This window comes from Megalops cyprinoides, chromosome 8, assembly GCF_013368585.1.
Source record: "Megalops cyprinoides isolate fMegCyp1 chromosome 8, fMegCyp1.pri, whole genome shotgun sequence".
NCBI lineage: Eukaryota > Metazoa > Chordata > Actinopteri > Elopiformes > Megalopidae > Megalops > Megalops cyprinoides.
The window spans coordinates 35,964,506-35,988,913 of record NC_050590.1 but is presented as its reverse complement, the minus strand read 5'-3'; the positions used below and the strand labels follow the sequence as shown (position 1 = coordinate 35,988,913).

Below are 24,408 nucleotides of genomic sequence, written 5' to 3'. Positions count from 1 at the left end.
AAATGGGTCAGAGGTAGGTTTTTTTAGCAGGGGGTAACCAGAGCATTTTTAAGATCTGTGGGAACAAGGCCAGTATTTAGAGATGAGTTGATTATGGAGGAGAGATATGGGGTGATCTCACCGGATATAGACTGGAGAAGGGTGGAAGGAATGGGGTCGAGAGGGCAGGTTGTAGCATGGTGGGTTGTGATGAGTTGAAGAACTTCTGAATCATTGAGTGTAGAGAAGGAGGACAGGTGGTGACTGGATGCTTTTCCAGATTTTGTTTTGAAAAAATGAGGACTTAGCTGTTGTTGTTGCAGCTGTAAATGCTGTCAGGAGGGAGTGGTAGGACGCTAGATCGTCATAGGATCTGGATTTCTGCCTCTTCCTCTCGGTGGCCCGCAGTGCAGCTCTATCAGAGCTGAGGGAGTCGGTCAACAATGGGGAGGAGGGCGACGGCCGTGATGTCCTGGAGATAAGAGGACAGAGAGCATCTAGAGATTGAGATAGACATGCATTAAAAACAGTTGTAGCAGCATTAGCAGGAATGTTTGAGAAGGAGGTGAGGGGAGGGAGGGTGGAGAGAACAGTGGAGGTGAATGTGGAGTGTGAAAGGGAGTGGAGGTTCCTCCTGAAGGTGGTAGTGGGGATATCAGAGGAGTTGAGGGTGGCAGTGAGAGAGAGAGAGCACAAGGTCAAGCAGTTTGCCAGCTTTGTGGGTTGCAGGAGACGGGGAGAGGGTGAGGGAGAAGGAGTGCAAGAGTGAGAATACGCTAGCTGTTGAGGAGCTCTTGGTTTGGATGTTGAAGTCACCCATTTATATGTAGTTATTATCCATTTATACAACTGGAGATTAGTTGAAACTTCCTTAGAGGGCCTGACACTCCTATCCAGAGTAAATCACCTGGTCTTATAGACCAGCTGTTTATACATTTGGGGATTCACTAAAGTGAATCAGGACAGGAACTTTGCTCAAGTGTGCCACAGCCGTGCCCCACCTAGAAATCAAACCTATAAACTTTCTGGCTGCAGGACAAATTATGAAAGCAATTCCACTGTGAGACAGGAAACCTCAGGACTAGCGTTATTGGTAGTATTCAGTGTCCAGTAACAGTAGTTTACGGAAGTGGAAGTGGAGAACTGCTGGACAACTGTTGGTTTCTCACACTCCTTGACCCGGCTCCTCTCATTTTCCAATGAGACCAGAGATGTCATCAAGATCTTGCGTTAATGAAGTAAGGTTCAAGTTGCTTTGTTGGTCCTTTGTTGGACCACTGGAGCCATCGCAGGATGCAGCCTTACATCCTGGGGGAGGAGAGGCACTGCCCCCTGAGCTTCAGCATTCACCTGTAAAAACTAACAGGGTATAGAGAATGTTGCACTTAATAAGACCGCCCACTAAGAAAAAGAATAATGTTACACAGAGTGTTCCTTGGCTGTTTGCCATGGCCAGATATTATTGCTGGGACCAATGCTGCAGACTCTCAGAATATTGCAAGTCGATGTTCACGGTAGTCTGCCTACAGTTGCAAATCCTTCTGGGGGTGCCCCCCCCCCACCATTGGGTAAGAAGTGGCGTCAGTCCAAGGCTGGTTGTTTGGTTTTTTGGTTTTGGAAGCGCAGCTGGGAAAATGCTCATTTGATGAGAACAGCCAAGCGCGAGGAGCTCTGGGTCTGATTAACGTTCGGACCGCATTACTCAGTTTGCATGTCATCACCAATTGTTTCCAGTTTGATAAGCAAACTGGTTTTTGTGTCTTAAGTCCCCCCCCCCCCCCCCCCCCAAAAAAAAAAAAAAAAATCATGAACAAACTTTGTAGGACCCCCACCCCCTGTCTCCTGCAACTCCTGTTAGCGTTCCCATCTCATGCAGATGTCTGACATTTTCCTTCTTTTCAGACTACATTGCGGGGGAGTTGCACATAGAAAAAGAGCACACTTTGTTCTCCATCACTGTTTTTCCAACTCTTTGATGGCATGTAATCAGAACAAAGGAGGAAACAAAAATAGCGTTGTTGTCTCTGCCTACCATAGATACCCTGTGATTCACTCCACATTCCCACTGTCATGGACAGGCCTCATAATGATCACCAGCAATGGTTACTTTTCACACACACACCAACACACACACACACACTCATATTTATATATAAATCATCAGTATGTTTAAATGGCTATTACATTGTTATTTTAGGGATATTCAGCCAGCTGTGGCCTGCTCTTTACCCTGAATTTGCATTACTGTGTATAAAGCAGAGCTCAGTCCGTCAGTCCAGGGGCTCCAGCTCTGTTTGCAATGGTTTCATGGCAACCTTTGTGGTTGCTCAGGAGTGCTGAGGCAAGACAAATGCTGTCCTTCAACACACTCATTTTTCACACTGTAAGTCCCACAGCGTACTACAGTGTGTGGGTATTCATTTGGGGTAGGAGCTACTCTACTGATGTCATCCAAGAAGCTCACAGGAGCATGATAAATCATGGGGTGCCTGACAGGACAGGGGACAGCCCACATATTGGAGCAAAGCCAATTTTGTTCAGTTTCCAGCTGGGGCTGTAGGACTTGATTCATGCCTTGCTGACTAAGCCACTTGGGAGTCCCTGTTATGAGTTTATATTTGAGTTCTGGTCTGAAATACCAGTTTTTAGTCTGCCCTCTAAAGCCTTATTATGTAGCCAGACATGCGTATGTTGTGGAATAAATATCAGGTGTTAAGCAGTGGGATGAGCTCTGACAGATAACAAACTTATTTGGATCCATCTCATCTCCTGATTATGGTTGCATTAAGGTGATCTTTTGACAGTGCTGAATAAGATGGTATATATAAGACAGATACTAGTAATAACACTGAAGTGACTCAGCAGTATGTTTACTAGGACACTGTGAGCAAGCAACCACCTTCACGTTCAAAAACTAATTTTTCATTCAAAATATCTACAGCAATCAGGACAATCAAAAAGGACATAATTTCTAGCAGCATCAGCAGCAAGGCAGTGTATCATCACAGCAATTCTAATGCAGCTGTGTTGGCACCTGGTTTCAGTGGGAAAACCCTGTCATGGTAGCACTTAAAATGCAGGCTGCCTTGACTGAATCAGAAATCAGTTTAAACAAAATCGTTCTATCCAGAAACATGGGAGTGCTCCTGAAGTTAACTCATTTGAAATTGATTATCATGGGCCAATTCAGATTATTTTTTTCTAGACATGTATGTTGGCATTTCAGTTTTAAAGACCCTTTCAAGTAAAAAAAAAAGCTACACACAAGAGGGGCCCCAGCAGGGATCGCTTTTTGGGAAGCCCTGACACATGCTGCAGTTACTTTATATTGATGCTGTGTGCTTTAGCCCCCCATCTCAAATTCTGCTCTTCTCATGTAGAACCCTGCGATGAATTTCTCAGGACAGGAATCTAACCATTAAGCCCCATACAGAGGGGTTTACAAATTTAGGAGCGGGCCAGGGAGAACTCCAGTGGAATGAGTTAGTAGAACTGAATTTTGCTTCCACAGGGGGATATCTAGCTGAGGTCAGCAGCCCAAAAATGTGGAGGATTTGCCTCTTTAAAATCTGTGTTTGACATAACGACACCTGGCCTCCACCTGTGACTGAAACACGCACCAGCTCTAACCTATATTTTATTCTCTTTATTGGCACATTATTTCCATGTGTGTTTCTTGTTGTTTCTCCAGAGGTTTATAGGAAGTGTGTGTAATCAAATCAATATTGCCAATATTCCTGCAGTCAGATTTTCTAGACCTTGCATTAATATATGAGGTTGGTTTTATGGCAAGGAATTTAATAAGAGTTTTTGGTGTGAAAATCAGAGAAAACTGTAAATATTTATTGAGCATTCATATTCTTGACTTGGAGCAATATTAAAACCGTATCCAAATGCATGATAAAAACATTGATGTTGAGAAACTTGGACTTCTGATGTGGTTGAATTTGGACGAACTATGCCATTCTGTGTGCTCACTTATCATGCTACTTTTGACCATCTGAGACTTTTTCTCCAATATTCTTTGTTTGTCCAAAGCAGAATTATTAATTTTCACATAAACACAGGCTTGCATAAACATTTTAGGTCTTTGTGATAGTCTCCAGAACTGGTGACGTCAATAAAGAGACCTCTAGAATACATGTCTAGAATGAGCTTGGGTAGAGGATTGCCATTCAGGTGGTATTTGTTACAAGTTTATTTGCTGTCAAGCTCTTAGTGACAGATGGCAGGCAGTGTGCTGTCACTGTCATCCCATTCATATGTATTTGTTTCATACTCAAATTTCCTTGACTGCTTTAAAACTGAGATTATTAAGGTACTCACTGCCACACATCCCAAAATGTTCTAATTGAGAGATCATTACAAATCAACAGCAACAAAAAACAAAATTCTACTTACCTGCTTCTTGTTGATTTGATTTCAGTTTAGAGAGAGAGAGAAAGTGTGTGTGTGTGTGTGTGTGTGAGAGAGAGAGAGATAGAGAGCGAGAAAGAGAGAGAGAAAGAGAGAAGGAAAGACAGAATGACAGAGAAAGATGCCAGCACTGTCCGAGCGCCCGTCCACCTAAATGATTGATGTTCATTAGCCTTGTGGGCTGGCCAGCTTTCTGCAGAGCCCACACAAACTCGTGCAACTTCCTGGCAAACAAGCCACCTCCCTAACAAACCACCTCCTTTTAAAGTGCATTTAGTCAGCTTGTTTAGCTATGCAAAATGTTGTGACATTTTCCCCTTCAACTTGCTGAGAACCTTTTACATCTTCAATCTGAAAACCCCTTTCCCCAAAAACAATAGTGTGATGTGATTGCCAGCAGAGAACTGTGAGATTAATTAGGGTTAGAGTGTCAGGAGGGCTATGATGTCAGGCTTCACCTGTATGAAGCTGGGTGGATTCCTGCCACAAGGAACTGGATGGTGGTGAGGACTGTAGCACGCCTTCTTGTTCTGCATCTCTTCAAAAACACAGGTGCCTAGAACTGAAACACAGAGATTAGGCCCTAATGCTCACAGCACATTATTCCATCATTACAGTGTGAGTATCTCTAATGAAGTGTTTCACAGGCTCTCAAACAAGAACCTGCCCAGGAAACAAGAGGTGAAATGAGTTATGTGATGAGGGCATCCTCCCACTAGGGTTGTTCTGCTGGGATAATCCATCTTGGTGTTGTGATTAATTTTTAAATATCTTTTCCAGAGTGCCTGTTGCTAGCCTGTATTTTTCTGTTAATGATTTGAATGGAACACAGTGTTTGCATGTATTGCTGCTCTGGCATGTTTAAGAAAGTAGCTGCCCACTGTTTTCTGATGCCTTCTCTCTCTGCAGATATCAACGAGTGTGAAATCGGAGCTCACAACTGCCACAGGCACGCCTCCTGCACAAACACCGCTGGCAGCTTCAAATGCAGCTGTAGCATGGGCTGGATAGGGGATGGGATCAAGTGCACAGGTGAGAGGCCCACCTGACCCACCAATCAGATTTCAATCTCAAGAAACTTCCTGTTTAAATAAAGGTTACATTTAAACATGAGTGAGAATTTTGTGTGAATAATGTAGTGTAATCACCTGTGTCCATTTACAGAAAATATTTGTTGTGACACCAGAATAAGAGAGATTTTGTGGCGGGATTTGTGAACTGCTGCAGAAATGGACCCTGGCAGTTCCTTGGCATTAACTTCAGGCTCGGGAGCCAGCTGTGGCTTTTCACAACTGAACATGATCTATGCAGGACATGCTTGTGTGTGTCTTGTGTGTGTTTTTTCATTTGTGTATCCTTGCTTGCATGTGTGCCTTCATCCATGCTTACATCCGTGCATGTGTGTGTGTTTGTGTGTGTGTTTCAGACCTGGACGAGTGCTCCAACAGCACCCACATGTGTAGCCACAATGCAGAGTGCAAGAACACTATGGGATCATACCGTTGTCTATGCAAGGATGGCTTCAGTGGGGACGGGTTCTTCTGCACAGGTCAGGACCCCTTTTGCACCCCACATGCACCCCTACATGCACTCCTACATGAAGCGCCTTAAAATGAGGCATGGTCCTCCATTACACTATTACACACACACACACACACACACACACACACACACACACACACACACACACACACACACATACACATACCCAGAACCCACATGCACAATGCCTTAAAATGAAGACTGAGGCCAAGTGCTCCATTACTCTAACAGTCATAATATCACTAATCACTTGCTTGGGATTTGTGTTCAGAAACTTGAAAATTATCAAAATATATTGACAAAACTGAGGGAAATTCATAAAGTATGAGAAGAGGCCAAATGTGTACAGGAGAAGGCTGTAGAGGCCTGCATTGGACAACAACAGATCATTCTTCTGGGCTGGCAGTGTTAGTCAATGCATCAGAGTTATGAACAGAGTATGGGGTTAGATTACTCAAATATGTGAGTTTCTTAAGAGCCATAGGAGCCATAGGTTAATCACACTTCAAATGAATGGAAATGCGCACCTCTGCTTACGCCTGTTACTCTTAGCATGGGTGTCAGTTTGTTTTGAAAAGTGCTGGGGACAACGACGGGTTTGATGTGTTCACACCTTTTTAAAGTGGTGGGGACGAAATGGGCCACGACAAAAAGCAGTGGTGACATGTCCCCAGCGTCCCTAGCGTAAATGACACCTATGACTCTTAGTCATGGAAAGGACAGTAGGTGTCACTGAAAACTGCATGTTTCTGATCAAAGAGTGCACACGAATAGGCACACACACACACACACCAAACAATGTAAGCTATAGTGCAGTTGTGAGAAACATTGTAAAAAATGCCATTCCTGCAGCTTTGTGGGAAATAGAGTTTCCCCAGACTCCCATGACATGCTAGGCAATTACAGCCAACCAGCAGACATTTATCTCTCAAGCGGTGATGGCCTCTGTGGATGTTTTTTTTCCCTGTGTGTTAATTTGTGTAACAGACAGTGACGAGTGTGCAGAGAATGTGAACCTGTGTGAAAGTGGCCATTGCCTGAACATACCGGGAGGCTACCGCTGCGAGTGTGATATGGGCTTCATCCCCACTCCGGATGGGAAGGCATGTGAAGGTGTGGAGTCCCCAGTGCTCACAATTTGAGACCTTTCCCTCTCACCCTGAGGTTATAACAGTGATGTCTGGTCTTAAGGTCAAACTTTGTAGTCAAACATGTGTTTGGTTATCTGTCTCTATCTCTCTGTTTCCATGTCTATCTCTCTCTTGTTCCATACCCTTCTTCCCACAGTTCGTTAACCCCTAACAGCTGTCTTGTGTTTCCCTCCACCCCACAGACATAGACGAGTGTACCTTTGCTGACATCTGTGTCAATGGTAGGTGCCATAATACACCTGGCCTGTTCAGGTGTGAATGCCACACCGGGTATGAACTGGACAGGAGTGGAGGCAACTGCACAGGTAGGAATGCAATGCACAGCTGCTCACCCTTAGGTTTAGGCCTTTAACTCTTCACCAAAAAACATCCAGTCTTCCCCATGGAGAAGACCCCCACCTTGCCCTGCAGGACCACAGTGACCCTCTCTGAGACTCTCTGTTTCTCCTCCCGTTGATGGCCATTCAGCCTCATGTTCTTTGTCTTCCAGACATCAATGAGTGTGCTGACCCGACAACTTGCATCAGCGGAATCTGCGTCAACACCCCTGGCAGCTACATCTGCAACTGTCCCCCAGGCTTTGAGCTCAATCCCACTCGTGTTGGCTGCGTGGGTGAGGGGGTGCGCCGGAGACACAGAGGGGGCCTCTATAAACCCCTCACCAAAATCATCAACTCCATGTCACATTTTGTGTTTAAGCAAATGTGGTTATTTTTAATGGTAAGAGCCATTGTGATAAATTAATCCAGTCTCAAACTCCCACTCCCAGGGTGAGGTATTTTGGATTTAATGTGTGATCAGGAGAAAGCACTGACCTCCTGAGAATGTTTTGAACACCTCATGCATGGGGTTTTTTTGTTTTTTTGTAGACACCCGATCAGGGAACTGCTACCTGGATGTCCGGTCGAGGGGGGATGCATCGGAGAGCCTGGATTGCTCCAATGAAATCGGCGTGGGGGTGTCCAAGGCCTCCTGCTGCTGCTCACTGGGCCAGGCCTGGGGAACACCGTGTGAAGCATGTCCCCCGCTCAACTCCTGTAAGTCCGCCCCACCACCACCACACTTTTGCCTCTCACATGCCAGCTGTTTTAGAGATGTCCTACATACTGGCAGTTGTTTGGCACCTGGAGCATGAGTTTACCCAGGTTCCCAGACAGTGGCTCCAATTGCATCACTAAGAATCGAGCTGGATCTCGAGACCTGTGGTTCTCTGACATGTGCACACCCACTGTTGTCAGAACAAATGGATGTTTTGTCCTACTCTTCCAGCTGCATACAGGATCTTGTGCCCAGGTGGTGAAGGCTTTCGACCAAACCCTATTACCGTCATTCTGGAAGGTGAGATCTGATTGAGTTCAGAGGGGATACAGTGCTCCCAGGGTTTGGTTCGGGGCTCGGCTCAGCATTACCTTCTTTCCCTCTTACCCCCTGACAGATATAAATGAATGCCAGGAGCTCCCTGGCCTGTGCCAAGGAGGAAACTGTATCAATACCTTTGGGAGTTTCCACTGTGAATGTCCTAAGGGTTATGAGCTTAACGAGGAGACCCGAATCTGTGAAGGTATGAAATAGCACATTGCTCCAGTCTCACACTCACTCAGCCTGTGGGTATTTAATGGGGATGTTTTGTTTCAACCAGTTTAAAAGAAGTTGAGAAGGCTTTTAGCACAGGTTTAGCTCACCCTCTTGCACTGTAGTTACAGCTGACTCTCTGTAAATGAGAATTATTTTTCCACGCTTGTGCAGAAAATGGCTGAATGCCAGTCACCAGTCATCTGTGTTTTGGTTTCTCAGTTTTTTCTTAATGGTAATAGCTCACTCAGCCAAACCACTCGATCTGAGGGGAGAAGTCAGTGCAGTTGATGGTCTTTTGAATTGGGCTGTGTTTGCTGAAGACGAGTATCGAAGAGCAATGTCTAGAAATCCAAAACATGTTTATATTTCTGCATTGGAGCATATTTATGCTCAGCTGTGCATATTTGATGCTTTCCCCCACAATATATCCTGTTTTGCTGGTGCAGATGTGAATGAGTGTGAGAGACCTGGGATCTGTGGTCCGGGCCAGTGCTACAACACCATCGGAAACTACACTTGCATCTGCCCTCCTGATTACATGCAGGTCAACGGTGGAAACAACTGCATGGGTAAGAATGTTTGTATGTGCGTGCATTTGTGTGTGAGTATATATGCATGTGTGGATGTGCTTGTGTTTGTGGTAATGTGTGTTTGCGTGTGTGTTGTTTGTGAGTTTGTGTTAACCTGTGTGTGTGTATGCATGTGGTTGTGTTAATACAGTATGTACATATGCATGTGTCTTCATGAGTGGGTGTCAACATGCTTACATGCATGTGTATGTTTGTGCTGCTACATTGAAATATATTTCTGAGTGCTGGTGTTGGCAGCTTTTTTAGATTTAGTTCTAGTCTTAGTCTCTGACTAAAATACATATTGAAGCTCATGAAGTATATCCAATTCAAATTCAAACAATTCGACATTATATCCTTATGGGGTAGTTACTTACTAGCTACTATTATGTCTGCCAAATGAATAAATGTAAATGTAAATGTAAATATAAATGTAAATGTAAATGTTGTTTTTGTGACGCCAGTGTATCAGGTTTAGATTTTGTGGGAAGATTAAGATGTTGCTATGATGATATGATGATATGATATACTATATTGCACTGAGCCTCAGAAGTTAAACTAACTGATGAATTGGTGTCCAAAATGAATATATTTAGCTACAGCAAGATAGACTGAATGCAAGGAAGTTAAACCAAGGAGGAAAGCATTTAACTTGAATAGCTTACTAAGTAGCCATAAAACACTTTACTCTCTATACTCAGTGAACACTACTGTGTGTTTCCCCTTTAACAACATTATTATCAAAACACAGCCTTTGGGCATGTTGATGTAAGCTAATGTTTGAAAACAGCAGAGTAAGAACAGCAGAGAGTATAACTCAGATTGTAGCTTTTTCAGTCAGCATATCTTAGCTAGCGTTGGAAAGAACTGCGTTAGGGAAGAACATTGAAAATTGTTTACTTTCTGCAACATGTCCATCCTTATGATTGGACCAAACACATATCAGGCAAAAGTGGTGGATTGAATGTTTATCACTGAAAATTTCATCTTGTCATGTTGTCATTCGTGAAAATGATACAATGTTTAGTTTTGATTATGTTTTTTTAAAGGTGCTCTGTCTAGTTGTCTTCTTTTTTCTTGGGAAATAAGGTCATTGACGAATAGTTTTATTCATAGTTTTCATTAACAAACTTCATGGTCTTTGCTGGGAAACAAAGAGTTGAGAGAGAAGGACAGAGGAAGCTTACATAAGAAATATTAGGACAGCTTTTGAGCACTCTTCTGAGAATGACCTCTTTGCATTCACTCCCCAGACATGAGGAGGAGTCTGTGCTACAGGAACTTCTATGATAACGGCACGTGTGATGGAGAGCTGACGTTCAACATGACCAAGAAGATGTGCTGCTGCTCCTATAATATCGGCCAGGCCTGGAACCACCCATGTGAACAGTGCCCAATTCCCAGCACCAGTGAGTACTAGAGTCCCACCCCGTAACACTAGAGTCCCACCCCTGTATTAGTGAGTACTTCATTAGATATATAGTACTTTAGAAAGTACTTTATTGATCCAAAAAGGAAATTGCCTAGAGTCCCACCCTTCAACACCAGAGTCCTGACCTCAATACCAGTGATTGCTCACCCACGACCAGTTAATACTGTAGTTGAGCCCTGCCACCAGTGCCAGTGAATACTGTACTAGAGCCTCTCTGCCAGCGGTAGGGCCCCACCTCAAAGACAGAGTCCCTCCTACAAGGCAAGTAACAACTGCACCAGTGCTCCCCCTCAGTATCATAGCCCCACCCAACCCCAACACCACTGAAAACTGTATCAAATCCCAGCCCAAACACCAATGCCCCAACACAACTGAGAACTATAACGGAGCCCCACCGTCAACATCTGAACCCCATCCCAAAACCCAGTGAGATCCCTCCCAACAAGAATGAATCACACCTCTCATACTAGTGAGGTCCAAGAGTTTCAGTAGAAGGGGATCAACTGCAAACAGAGTAGTCACACAGCAAAAAAAAAAAAACATTTCTAGAAGAATCCTGTAGTAATGAATACACATGTATATTCACACAGCACACTTTTACTTGCAGACTCTCTCTCTCTCTCACACACACAGACACACACACAAATATATACTCCCTCACCCTCTCTTGGCTACCTCTCCATAGATGATTTTTCCATCCTATGTGGCAGTGAGAGACCAGGATATTACATTGACTTTTACACCGGACGGGTTATAGGTAAGATATGCATGCACATGAGTGTCATATTTTCTTTGTTATTATTCTGTTAATATGTTTGTCTTACCAGTTATAGTGCTGTGTTATGATTAAACACATGAGTTGTTATTGTAGTAGTAACAGTACTGTGTTTGTGTGTAGTGTTATTAGTCGTAACAGTGCTATTTGTGTGCAGTAGTATATTAATAGTGCTGTGTTTGAGTTAAATAATATAACGGTAATAGTACTGTTTTGTCCTCCTTATGCTATCCTTAGCATAATTTGACAGATAGCTAAAATCCTCCCACAATCACTTCACCAGAGACGTTATCCAAAACATTGACGGCTTATTGACAGTGGGATAGGGTGAAACTGAAGAAAAAATATATAAACATATATTAGTCATACCATAAACCTAATAATATTTACATTGCTCAAGAGGTAACAAACATTAGGAGATGAACTACATATAATGTCACTGTAGAATACATAGCCTATAGCTAGCTTCGCTGTTAACAAAATCATATATTAAAAACAATATGAATGACTTTATGTCTTTATGACATCCATATATTTCTTAATAAAACAGACCTGAGAATTGATATCACTTACTGACGATGCTGTCAAAGGAGTATAAATGAATTGATATTAACTTTTTTATGGGACAGCAATGAACCTACAAGATGTCTAACATCAAAACTTCCTTGTCATGTGACAATGAAATGCTGACATCTGTATCACCGCTGGAACTGCCTAGAGACAAACTAGGTGGAAAATAAGAAATGTGCATTCTGTAACAGAACAAGTACTGTGTTTGAGTATAACAGCATAGTAGTAATGGAGCTGTGTTTCAGTGTAGCAGTATTAGTAATAATAGTGCTGCTATTTCTGTAATATTGTATTTGTCTCCCAGACATTGATGAGTGCAGGGAGATCCCGGGTGTGTGTGAGAATGGCGTGTGCATCAACATGCTGGGCAGTTTCCGCTGCGAGTGCCCTATGGGCTTCATCTACAATGACAAGCTGCTCATCTGTGAAGGTCAGATCAAAGGTCTACCCATTGTCCCCCCCACGAAAAAAGGTCAATGTGTGCAAGTATTGCAAAATGTCAAAATATGACAAATATACTTTCAATGACTACTTTATGTAAAAAATGTTTCTTCATTCTGTATAACATCACATTCTTGATGCAGCCATTATTACGTTTTATTCTGAGAATTTTGAAATGGTGACATTCTGAAATTGGCAACCATACAGACATAAGGGTATTTTTTGATATGCATGGAATGGGTTTTAATCATGTGCTGTACATCATAGTTCAGATGTGCTTTTATGTGTTTCTGTGTGTTTTACTGCGACTATATTCCCCAAAGACATTGATGAGTGCCAGAATGGACCAGTGTGCCAGAAGAATGCAGTGTGTCTGAACCTCCCAGGCAGCTACCGCTGTGAGTGCAAGCCTGGCTACCACTTCACCCCCACTGGACAATGCCTTGGTACGTTCCACCTCCTTTACTGCTGGGTCTGAAGCCGAACAAAATGTGTTTTTAGGGGGAATAAACTATGAGCAATTAAATGGGCATATTTGTTAGACTGTGTGTGGAATAACACAGAAAAGACATGTCAGTAGTTTCGGCATCCACAAGGTTGTTTGTGTTAGTTAATTTTTAAAATTTTCTTCTCAGAAAGGGACCAGCAGGGGTTGCAGTTCTTCTGTTTCAGTCCACATTGTAAAAAAACTCATATTTTCTCAGGAAAGGCTTAACAGCAGCATTTGATATGGACTCAGTGACTGAAGTATGAGATATGGACGCTTCTTATTATTCTTCTTGCTTTATATGGCACGAAAATACAGAAGCAGGTGCCGACACAAGCACTGACTGCTCTTAGAAACAGAATCTGATAAGGCCTTGAAGCCAGGATTGTGGAAAATCTGTGATGGTCATTATCACACTTTTTATCTTTATATAAAGTCTCATAAATAACAGAAATTAAGAACTAGATCACCTTAGGTTGGTATACAGGATTTGTGTAAATTGTGAAAATTAAACACGCTGGTCTATGTTCAAAGCATAAGATCAACCTTGGATTAAATGGGGAATAGAAAATATGAGAACATGGATTTTGTTTTGTTTTGTTTTAAAATGTGTTATTCTGGGCATTGGAGAATTTTTCAGAATTTTTTTCAGAAATTTTTCCCTCCTGTGTTGTATATGAACCCAGTGCTATTAATCTGTGCGAGATACAAATGACTCAAGGTCTGGGAATTTGCAGCTTTCTAAAAACATTTTGTGTTACTCCCCGGCAAAACATATCAGAATGTGAAACGGTTTTTGTGTTTATGCCGCTTATTGATTTTGGGGGGCTTGTCTCCTTTGATGATTTGCAAAATGGGCTATCCTTGTCCCACAGATCGTAATGAGTGCACAGAGAACCCCAACATCTGCACCCCTGGCCAGTGCATTGACACGGTGGGGAGCTACCGGTGCGTTTGTCCCAATGGATTCAAGCCAACACTGGATGCATCTATGTGCATCGGTAGGTTTTTCATGCCACTTGCCTGACAAGCATAAAAAAGGCCTGTTTGATTTCGTGCTTACTATGAGATGGGATTTATCACACAGTGCAGTGATGGAATATACTAAAGGGGTATGGCTCATGAACAGCTGATTTAAGTGACCAGAGCTTGTTTGCCAGATACTCAGCTGTGTAACCAGCCTGGATGTGCATGCATGTGTTTGTTGCAGATGTTGATGAGTGTGAGAGGCAGCCGTGTGGGAACGGGACGTGTAAAAACACGGTGGGATCCTACAGCTGCCTGTGCTACCCAGGCTTCCAGCTTTCCCACAACAACGATTGCATTGGTGAGGAGAATACCACCCCAGCCTCTTCCCCACATCTACTTTTAGTTTTTCACATCAAAATAAAAGTAACCAGGTGATTTAGGTTAGCAAATGGCTTGTAAAGACAACATAAGCTGAGGAAGGTTGAATATTACTGAAGAGTAATGACATGATGACCGTGCTCCTGATGATGCTCCTGAACTGATAAATGGGAACCATATGTAGTCAAAAAGTTGTTCATGTTATTAATTACTTTTGAGAGCTTTACTGTGTAAGTATCAATTATTTTAGCTTTAGTTGTTTTGACGTCTGCAAAGCTTTGTAGAGGAACATGTAGTGTAGTCCTGTTCCTGGTTCGAGTTTGGATGCTAACATGCTCTGGAGCTCTGTGCTCATGCTCTGTGAAGTTCCTCTGCTTCAGCTGAAACTGGGACATCAGGTTCACCCTGTGTTTCACTTGTCTGTTTCAGACACAGACGAGTGCACCACACAGAGGGGCCTGTGCAGGAATGGGGACTGCATAAACACACTGGGCTCATTCATCTGTGTCTGCCGCGATGGTTTTGAGCTCACGCCCGATGGCAGGGTCTGCGTGGGTGAGGCTCTACCCACCTTTGGCCTGTTGCATGCAGATGCACAGCTCCTTCTTGCCTCTCTCTCTGTCTCTCCGAACTTTCCTTATTCCCCTCCTTGCTCTCCCACAACCCCCCCACCCCTCTCTCTTTGAAAGCACTGACTTGGGGAATACATCATCTCTGAATTGACCTCAGCTCTTACATTTACCTTAATTCGAATGCTGAGGACATGAAACAGTGAAGTATGAAACAGTGCCGAGAAATAAATCACCACAAAGTGAACAGCAGGATTTATGTGCATGATCTTGCAAGTATGTCAGCATTCAAGATTATATTAATTTATGAATGTGTGTGGTGCGCTGTTTATTTACGTTCAGTGTCAGAAGGTTTACTATCCAAAAGTAAATGATGAATAGCATGACTCATCCCCACAGCATGTTTTGCAATAACATGAGAAGCCTCATGTGTTGCCTTCTGGAGTGCAGCAGCATGTTATTGCAGTACCGTTGTTTATGCATCTTGTTTGTCCTTATGCAACATCATTGTTTCTCTGGTCAATTTTTATAATTCACTATCCTCTGTTTGAATAACCTCACTGATGGCAGACTTATGAAGAGATCTTTTTAAAATATGCTGCTTATTTCAATGCACAGAACACACACAAATGAACATTTCTGATTTTCAGGGATTTTGAATGTCTGTGCAGTTTTCATGTGTAAACTTTTACAATTCCGGTCAAATTGCTGGTTCACTTTCCTGAGATCTGATTCAGGCTAGTAATCAGGCATGCAAGATGAATGTTTCGCTCTGGAATTACCAGCACAGGGTATGAAATGCCTTGACAACGCTTAGGGTTGCTGAACAGTTCTTCATCTCCTATAACCTCTTTACTGCTAAAACATTTGTTTTAAAATGTTTGTAAAACAAAGAAAATGAAGATTCTTCAGTTGTGGTTCAATGAACTAATCAGTACTTTGCAAGAAGAGAGAATTAGTTTGTTCTGAATGATAGGCTGATAGATTTTGGTAGAGATTGGAAATTATTTGTTACCTCAAGGAAGTGGAAATTTTATAGGTACAGTATGCTTCACTGTTGAGACCAAGTGGCTGAAGGTTTGGTGGAGGGTGGGGTTAGTGAGATGCGTGGGAGTTGTGTGTTTTTGCTGTCCTATTGTCTCTGTCATCTATTGTTCTGGTCACTCCCCACTGTTATCTTCTGTTAAAAAATGAAATTGCACATTTTAACATATCTATTTATGTTCTGTGTATCTTTTTATGCTCCCCAATACAAAAATTTCTGAAACACTGGATTTCTGACTCAGATATTAATGAGTGCTTGGTGACTCCCGGAACCTGTGGCCCTGGAACCTGTCAGAACCTGGATGGCTCCTACAGGTGCATCTGTCCGTCTGGGTACTACCTGACAGATGAGAGATGTGAAGGTAATAGAATAATAGAACATACAACCTTCTGGTTGCAAGCCCAGTCCCTCATCATGCATGTCAAACCGCCAGTAAGGAGACGACAATTCAGCTGAACCACAAATACACAGGTTTGGCCACTTAGCCAAGAGCTGGGCTGTAGATAAGTTTAATTGTAGCTTTGAATTGTTTCAGCACTCAAGGACTAGGAATAAAACACGGTGTTTGTTACACTGCATTATATTCTATATATTTATTATAGAGCATTTACAGTATTTGTACTAGGAGTTTTGTTAGAATTAGAGGAAATGTATGTCTTTTGCATAATTTTCTCAAGTCAGACTGTTCCGTTGAAGGCACATGGAAAAAGAATAAAAAACATTCATGAGAGCATGACAAAAAAGAAAAATACTTCTTAAAACAGTAAAGTAAAAAAAAAAAAAAACAGAGAAGTTCTCTTTGTCTAAAGTGCGCATTCATAAGCTGATGGCCTAAATGTGTTGTATGTGAAACTACACTTGTTTGGTCGGGGGGTAGTCTGGGACCTTCACCTGTTCATACAAACCAGCAGGAAACTACACTGCAGTTTGTGGGGGTAGGATCGCATCTGATCTCTAAAAAGTGTTGCTGATGTATTACACGAGTCACGGAAAATAAAATATTCCATGGAAATATCCAGGAATTTCCTTTGTTTTTGCTTGTTTTGCTTGTTCTTTGGTTTGATGTTACACTAGATTGCAGTTTTGTGAATTCACCATCTACCTTGGCCTGGTTTCCAGGAAATGTTCCCTGATGAGCTCCAAAGGTTGCGCTGTTTCATTCACAGCCACTAGCTGAAGCGTTTGAAATGGGGGTGCTTAGAGCATTTGCTGGTCGGTTAAAGTCCTTGTTTGTGTTTGTGCACAGACATCGATGAGTGCATCCAGACCCCAGACATCTGTTTGTTTGGCACCTGCTCCAACACAGCTGGCAGCTTCAAGTGTCTCTGTCCTCCGGGCTTCCAGCTTTCCTCCTCAGGGAGGAGGTGTGTGGGTGAGTCTCCCCTTTCCCTCCCACCCATGGTGTTACCACAAATCTTTTACATATGGATCAGCTTAGTGCATTCCACATTGAAAATTGTGCCTCTGCAATTGTTGAAGCCACAAATGTTCTGATTTGCTAGCTTGTAGTGAATAATTATGAAGGGACATGGTCTAAAACAGAACATCCATAGTCAGCACAGCAACAACAACAGCACCAGAACCTCCAATGGGATTTTTCCATTCGATGTATCGAAGGAACATAGGAGATAAATATCTGCTCATAATAGATTATCTGCAGTGTAACCCTTGTCTCCTACGGGAACTATGAATTGTTGATCTGTAACCACATCATTTGAGATGGACACTACTGTACAATTCTGCTCTTACTGTGCATACAAAATATCCTTCAGCCAGGCCAGGCATCTAGCCAGGCATTAAAGGGTGCAACTTTTTTTTTGTGTGGTGATATTAGTGAAGATAAATCAATCCAAGAGGTCACACAGAGGTGAAATGGACACACACACACACACACACACACACACACACACACACACACGGCATAGCCTGACACGTCTTTTACCAGAAACTTAAATGATAGTTCAACACAGTTCAGATGATCCCTCTGGTATCTTGCTGCCTGTACAGACAAACCTGAGAGCAGTTTTCCATTGTCATACAGAAGTGGGGGGTGTGGAGGTCTCAAGTGGGAGTTCCCTGCTAAAAATTTTGATGTCACAATCAACCAAAAAGGGGAGGGGCTGTTCAAATCTCTTGGTTTGCCACTGCTCTTGTGTGGCAGTGGGAAGTTTATTGTCATTTCTTCATGTGATGAACAACCTTTTACAGAGACTTGCAGGCAATGAAATAATGTTCATTGGTATTGTGACTTAGCCAAATGTAACTGCCTAGCTATCTTTTTTTAAACAATACACTGTAGTATTCAGCTGTTTTAACTTAATTTTTAACTAAATTTATTTAGTTTACTAAATTTTATTAACTAAATTTTTAACTAAATTTATTTCAATTAAGTGTGTTTGAAGTGTGGTAACTGTTATATACCACCTGGTTTCACATGTGGAAAATGTTAAAAAGACTACATGTTCTACATAAATGTAAACAGCACTTGCAATAGTGGACTGAAGTTGTATTCTGTGTTATGATTTCTTATATTCTGCATCTTACCTTACCATCTTACTCTTGTATCTTACCACAACACATATTTTATGTATAGAACAGAACATTTATGTGCTATCCAGCTTAACCATTGTCACCCTCTTTTATCTTTTTTTTATTTATTTAAAGGGTTCATAAACAGCTAAAATGCCATTTTGCAGATTGTCCATATTTTTGATTGTCCATGACTCTCGACCTTTAGCCAGGATAAGGGGGAGTTGTCTTTAGGAGAGAAGCAAGCACAATATGACTTACAGTAGACAGCTGTCCAAAAACCAACCGTGGAGCCATCCCACTATAGTTTCAGCACAAATCTCCAGAGCAGCTCCATTATAAATCCTCATCATAAGTAGCTGTTGGTTATCAGTGCAGTGGATGTGTCCAAGATCTTGGTTCATCCAACAGATTAGGGCAGGTCTGACTCAGATGAACATGCATGCAGGCTGCAGAGGTCAGACTTCAAGACAGTGAGAGAGGCATATCCCACCACTATAGGGGGCAATGGCTGAGAATGAGCTAGGATGGCTTATACATTAGGGACAGACAGAGTAGGCCTACCAGCGGAGGAGTACAGCTGATGGAAAAATGCTGTTTTTCAGAAAAATCAAAACTGGGCTTTGGGAGCTAAGGGAAATGCAGTTAACTGATAAATGTGAGCATGTTACCAGCCCTCCCAAGCATTACAGTATACCACAGCTGCGGCTCAAACTCCCAGGTGTGCATCATCCACTCTTTAATCTTGATCAAATTAGACATACTTCAAACAGTCTAAACATTTCCCATGATCCCACTTTTCGGGAAGCAGCTGTTATAGGAAGAGTGCCCAGCGTAAATCTTTATGCTTTTGGATGATTGGGAGAGGGCATCTGCGCAGGGAGCATACAAGCGATCCTACCAGGTGTGTTTTCCCAGGATGCTTATGGGCTAGGTGTCTGTGCTGTATAGAGGACTGGTAAAGATGACATATGAGTTGTATGCACAGGCAGAGCATATACAGCACTAGAGGCCCAGTTCTCTTGTACTTGCTTTCCATTACCTACGACTGGAAGTACCTTATTTTCAATGGTTAAAATAATCCCCTCCCTCTCCACCTCAGCTGATTCTTCCATGGTAAAAATTCTGATTTAAAATGGCTGCCATTCAGATAGGAGATACACATAAGTGTCAGCCCACCCCTGCACTAAAGTGTAACAATACTACAGTACCAGTATAATCTCATCTCTGACTGCTACATACAGTAACTTTAATAGCTGGTAATCAACAAATTTATCGCTAAAATGAATGGGGCAGTAAAAAAATGATTACGTACCAAGTGGTTATTCTGTTAAAAGTTCTTCCAGGTGTATCCTTTGGTATTTAGGTGATACTGATTTTTACGTGAATATCAGGATTGATATTTCAATATCATACTGAATGTTGTCTTCAATAATGAATACTGAAAGCAAAAAATCAAAAGTGTCCTAGTATATCACAGAGTAGTTCCTTATGTTCTGTAACAAACATGTTTTTGAAGTGGGAACAATTTTTTTTTGATATAACTGCCAGATCTAAGTGAACATTTTAATAAATTGATTTTATTGAATGTGAGGAAAAAGCTAAATAAGTGTTTAAATTGTTGCCCTGTGATGTCACAACACTTTTCTATCCATAACACCATTTGTTTTAATTGATTAAATAGTCCTCCTATGGTCCTGTCATGAAATGGTGGCCTCCATTGATTCTGTTCATCAGATTGTGAAGCACCATCTCCCACCATACATAAAACCTTCATTCTTCCTGTTCTTGTGTTGATTTTACAGTCATCACTTAGATGTTCCTGAAGTACATTTTTTAAATGCACTTTTATTACCCCAAGGAGGCACGATTATAGGGCCATCCAATCCAAACACATTTGGATCATTAATTCTTCCACTTATTCTTTCATTTTGTATGAGGACGACCCCCTCAAACACTGTGATTCTCACAGATTTCCGGGTGAACTACTGCTACACCAAGTTTGAGGGTGGGCGATGCCAAGCCCCCCGACCACTCAACACCACCAAGGCAGAGTGCTGCTGCAGCTTTCTGCCAGGGCAGGGCTGGGGGGACCCTTGCGAAATCTGTCCCACCAAGAATGAAGGTAAGGCCAGGGGCTGGGGGCAGGGAGGAAGGATTCTGGAGTGGCATGACACTTACGATACATTGATTTGTATCGATGCAATGACACAAAAGCAAGGTTACAGTTGTACTGATGTGGCATAAAATCTTGATTAATTTTTTTATTCATATTAATGCAGCAACATGGATGTGTCAGTGCTCCCCCTTAGCTGTGGTGTTTTTGTTTTTCCTGTCCATGTGCTTTTGTTTTCCGGCTCCCCGCCCGGTTCTCCACCCGCCTGATTGCCTGCACACCTGCTTCCCATCCCCTCGTCAGCTCTGCGTGTCCCTGTCCTGTTGCTAGTTCGTAGCAGCGTGTATTTCACCTGTTTCGTCCCCGCCGTTTTTTGTCTGTGCACTTATCTTGTTTTCTGACCTGTTTGTTGTTCGACCTGATTCCTGCCTGCCGTTCTGCCCTGATCGCCGATTGCAATTGTTCTGCCTGCCTGTTGTTCGACCCTGCCTGCTCCTGTTTCCCTGAACCTGGATTGCCCTCAGACTGCCTCTCTGGTTTTGACCCTGCTTGTTTTTCGTTTTACGACCCTGCCTGTGATTAATAAACTGCCCGGAATTCGACGCTCCTGTGGTCTGCGACTGAGTATTTGCCTGAACCGTGACAATATGACACAAGTACTTGTGTCAACTTTTCTTTCAAATCCTGTTCTGTTAAATCAAATTGTATGGAATTGTAATGTATTCCATCTAAGTGAATTCTTAGATAGATATTGATCTAGATATTGATATATATCGTATTTTTGTTAACGCAGAGGCTTACACCCCTATTATCCATGATGTAAGACCTTCTTTTTAGAGACTGTAGTGGTCACTCGTCTCATAGTTTGTTTGTAATCTGGATTCAGATCCTTTGAGTGCAAGGGGTGGAGTCTGTATGTTTGTATTATGGGCAGAGTCTGTGTGGCATGAGGTTGGAATTGCACACAAGGACACAAGTCAATGCATGTGAGAGATGTCTGTATGAGGGGTGGAATCTGTGTGTGTTTGTACTAGGGAATGGAGTCTCTATGGGGTTGAGTCAGTTTTTGTATGAGCACGGGGTGGAGTCAGTGTCTTAGCAGTGTCCCCTGAGTGTTCTTCCCCATATCAGTAGGGTGCCATAACACGGCAAGAATGTTTAATCATGGCCCACCATGCCAGGCAGTATGTGGGAAAACCAACATAACATAATAAAACATTAGTATGTGAGTGCCAGTCGACTAGCATTTCTGGTAGTTAGTTTGGACTATATGGAAGAATCTTGCAAGATGTTAAGATAATTTATTTATAATGGTTTCAGACTCTAGTGTTATACCATTTAGATGCACTTCATTACATTTGCTTAGCAGACACTCTTATGCAGAGCAACTTGCAATTTTTATGTGTTATTTATTTATACAGCTAGATAGTTACTGTGTCAGTTTGGGTTAAGTACTTGTCCAAGGGTACAGTCAATCAAACCAACAACACTTATGATTTAACCACTGCTCCTTAACCATTGCACTATGCTGCTTCCCAATTCAGCATATGTGTATAACACCAGTGTTAATAAAAACAGGCACATTGCTGAAGCTGTCACTCTGTTGCATGGAGAAAAGTAAGGGCTGAGTGTGAAAAGTGGGGCATGTGTTTCTTTTCTTCTAGTGGGATTCAGCATGCTGTGTGGAGGCAACGGGCAGATCATAGGCCCAGACGATAACACCATTGGTAGGATGGCTCTCACTTCCTTTCATTCAGGATATGTATGCATTTAATATGTCAGTACACTGATTTAAGATATTCGTTTTTAAGAGAGGATCCTTCATCATTAACATGCACTCTTGTCAGTCTGATATTTTGATGGAGTTAAACTCTTTTTGGGATCAAGACTGATGTGTGTCATTGCCCATTCTCTCATTCTCATTGAATGCTTGTGCATCTTATCTGTGAACAAGACATTGACGAGTGTGTGGCGAACCCTGGCATCTGCCACAACGGCCAGTGCATCAACACAGATGGGTCTTTTCGCTGCGAGTGCTCATTCGGGTATCGGCTAGACTTCACTGGCATCAGCTGCGTTGGTGAGCTGTGATCATGCAAGCACATGCATATGACCAAACAGCATGACTCATAGCGTGATAGCTCCTGGCTCCCTGTTTTCACAGACACTGATGAGTGTGAGCTGGGAAACCCCTGCGGCAATGGGACATGCCAAAACACAATTGGGGCGTTCAAGTGCTTATGTGACGATGGCTTCGAACCCGGGCCCATGATGCAGTGTGAAGGCACTGTCTGATTTTGGATACATTTACACTGTGACCATGCGTTTTAGTCCATGTTGTAATATTGCCCCTTAATGCCAATTAAAGTTAAAAAGAGGCTGTAAGTTGAGATCATATATCTAACTCAATCACTTTAATTATTATATAATAATAAACTTTTGGTATATTGCACTATATTACCGATTTACATATGTTTTAATTGCAACATATTCTTAGTCTTATCGACCTTGATCACAATATACAGTATTTCATTTCATTATGGGTCATCTGAAAAAGAAACAGAACAATTTGTTGTATTAAATTCTGATCAGGTGCCTGTCTCTGCAGATGTGAATGAGTGCTCCCAGAACCCTTTGCTGTGTGCCTTCCGCTGTGTGAACACACTGGGCTCTTATGAGTGTAGATGCCCCCCTGGCTACGTCCTGCATGAGGACAAGAGAATGTGTAGAGGTACTCTGTTTCCTCTGCACCAGTCAGAGACTGGCTGCTTTTATCTGAGGCAGACTGACACTTACACTGAGGCTGTCAGATTCCAATAGGGGCACATACACACGAACACGCAAGTACATGCACACACACACACACACACACACACACACAACAAAACTTAATAACTTGCTTGTTTTTTAGATTTATTTTGATGTACCTGCGCAGTTTGTGCTGAATGAGACAGGGTGTTCAATGCTGACAGTGTAGACCAGAAAGGGGGGGGGGGGGGGGTGGTGTAGTGGAGTAGTAGTAGTTTTTCACTGGTATAGGGGGTCTGGGAAATCATATGGGGCCCTCAAGCTATGCACCACCACTGCAGAAGAAATCAACAGTTACCACAGAGAGGGCCAAACAGACTGAATCCTTTACCTTTTCAGGGCTGTAGGGTGGTAATTATATTAGATCATTGATATATATTATTATAATATAATATAATATAATATAATATAATATAATATAATATAATATTAAAAACAGGATTTTCAAACAGCTGGTCAAACGCATTTCTGCCTATGACATTCTGCACAGAAACGGATTGTGTATCTGGTAGGGTAGAGGAAGTCAGCAAACTTAATGCACTCAGCTGTCATCAGTGGGTCACTAACACCAAAAGGCCCTAACACCAAAGAAACTTGTACCCAGAACAGGGATATACTTAAAACACACTTGGACTTTCTCTGTCACACACATACACATATCACACTCTCATGGACTCACATATGCATATACAGTATACACTTACAATCAAACACACAGCATACACACATGAAGAAAAGAAAACATGCACATTGCATGTGCGCACAGGTGTGCTGAGTCACACTCATAATGAATGTGTCCACGTTGTGTCCTCTAGACCAGGACGAGTGTGAGGATGGGGTTGACGACTGTGACAAGAAAGGAATGACCTGCAAAAATCTGATCGGCACATACGTGTGTATCTGCTCACTTGGATACACCAGACAGCCCAATGGAGATGGCTGCATGGGTAAAAGCTACACCCCCTGTCTCTCATACCACATCCCCTTTGATAGGAGACCATAAACTGCCTGTCTACTTTTATAATATGAAACTACATATTATAAAACTACTGTTGCT

At 42.4% G+C, this 24,408-nt stretch overlaps 1 protein-coding gene across 2 annotated transcripts in view; it reads left to right on the top strand.

Annotated features, from left to right (window-relative positions):
• Window positions 1-24,408, top strand: part of LOC118782430 (fibrillin-1-like) — a 91,469-nt gene that overhangs the window by 46,376 nt on the left and 20,685 nt on the right. For both annotated transcript variants that reach the window (XM_036535788.1, XM_036535789.1), the window contains 24 exons: window positions 5,305-5,427; window positions 5,822-5,944; window positions 6,925-7,050; window positions 7,271-7,393; window positions 7,579-7,701; window positions 7,958-8,125; window positions 8,358-8,426; window positions 8,524-8,649; window positions 9,110-9,232; window positions 10,486-10,641; window positions 11,350-11,421; window positions 12,314-12,439; window positions 12,774-12,896; window positions 13,813-13,938; window positions 14,148-14,264; window positions 14,714-14,839; window positions 16,140-16,259; window positions 17,145-17,270; window positions 20,400-20,552; window positions 22,208-22,270; window positions 22,498-22,623; window positions 22,708-22,827; window positions 23,152-23,274; window positions 24,167-24,298. In XM_036535788.1, the coding sequence (XP_036391681.1) occupies window positions 5,305-5,427; window positions 5,822-5,944; window positions 6,925-7,050; window positions 7,271-7,393; window positions 7,579-7,701; window positions 7,958-8,125; window positions 8,358-8,426; window positions 8,524-8,649; window positions 9,110-9,232; window positions 10,486-10,641; window positions 11,350-11,421; window positions 12,314-12,439; window positions 12,774-12,896; window positions 13,813-13,938; window positions 14,148-14,264; window positions 14,714-14,839; window positions 16,140-16,259; window positions 17,145-17,270; window positions 20,400-20,552; window positions 22,208-22,270; window positions 22,498-22,623; window positions 22,708-22,827; window positions 23,152-23,274; window positions 24,167-24,298 (2,913 nt within the window). The remainder of the gene's footprint in view (window positions 1-5,304; window positions 5,428-5,821; window positions 5,945-6,924; window positions 7,051-7,270; window positions 7,394-7,578; window positions 7,702-7,957; window positions 8,126-8,357; window positions 8,427-8,523; window positions 8,650-9,109; window positions 9,233-10,485; window positions 10,642-11,349; window positions 11,422-12,313; window positions 12,440-12,773; window positions 12,897-13,812; window positions 13,939-14,147; window positions 14,265-14,713; window positions 14,840-16,139; window positions 16,260-17,144; window positions 17,271-20,399; window positions 20,553-22,207; window positions 22,271-22,497; window positions 22,624-22,707; window positions 22,828-23,151; window positions 23,275-24,166; window positions 24,299-24,408) is intronic.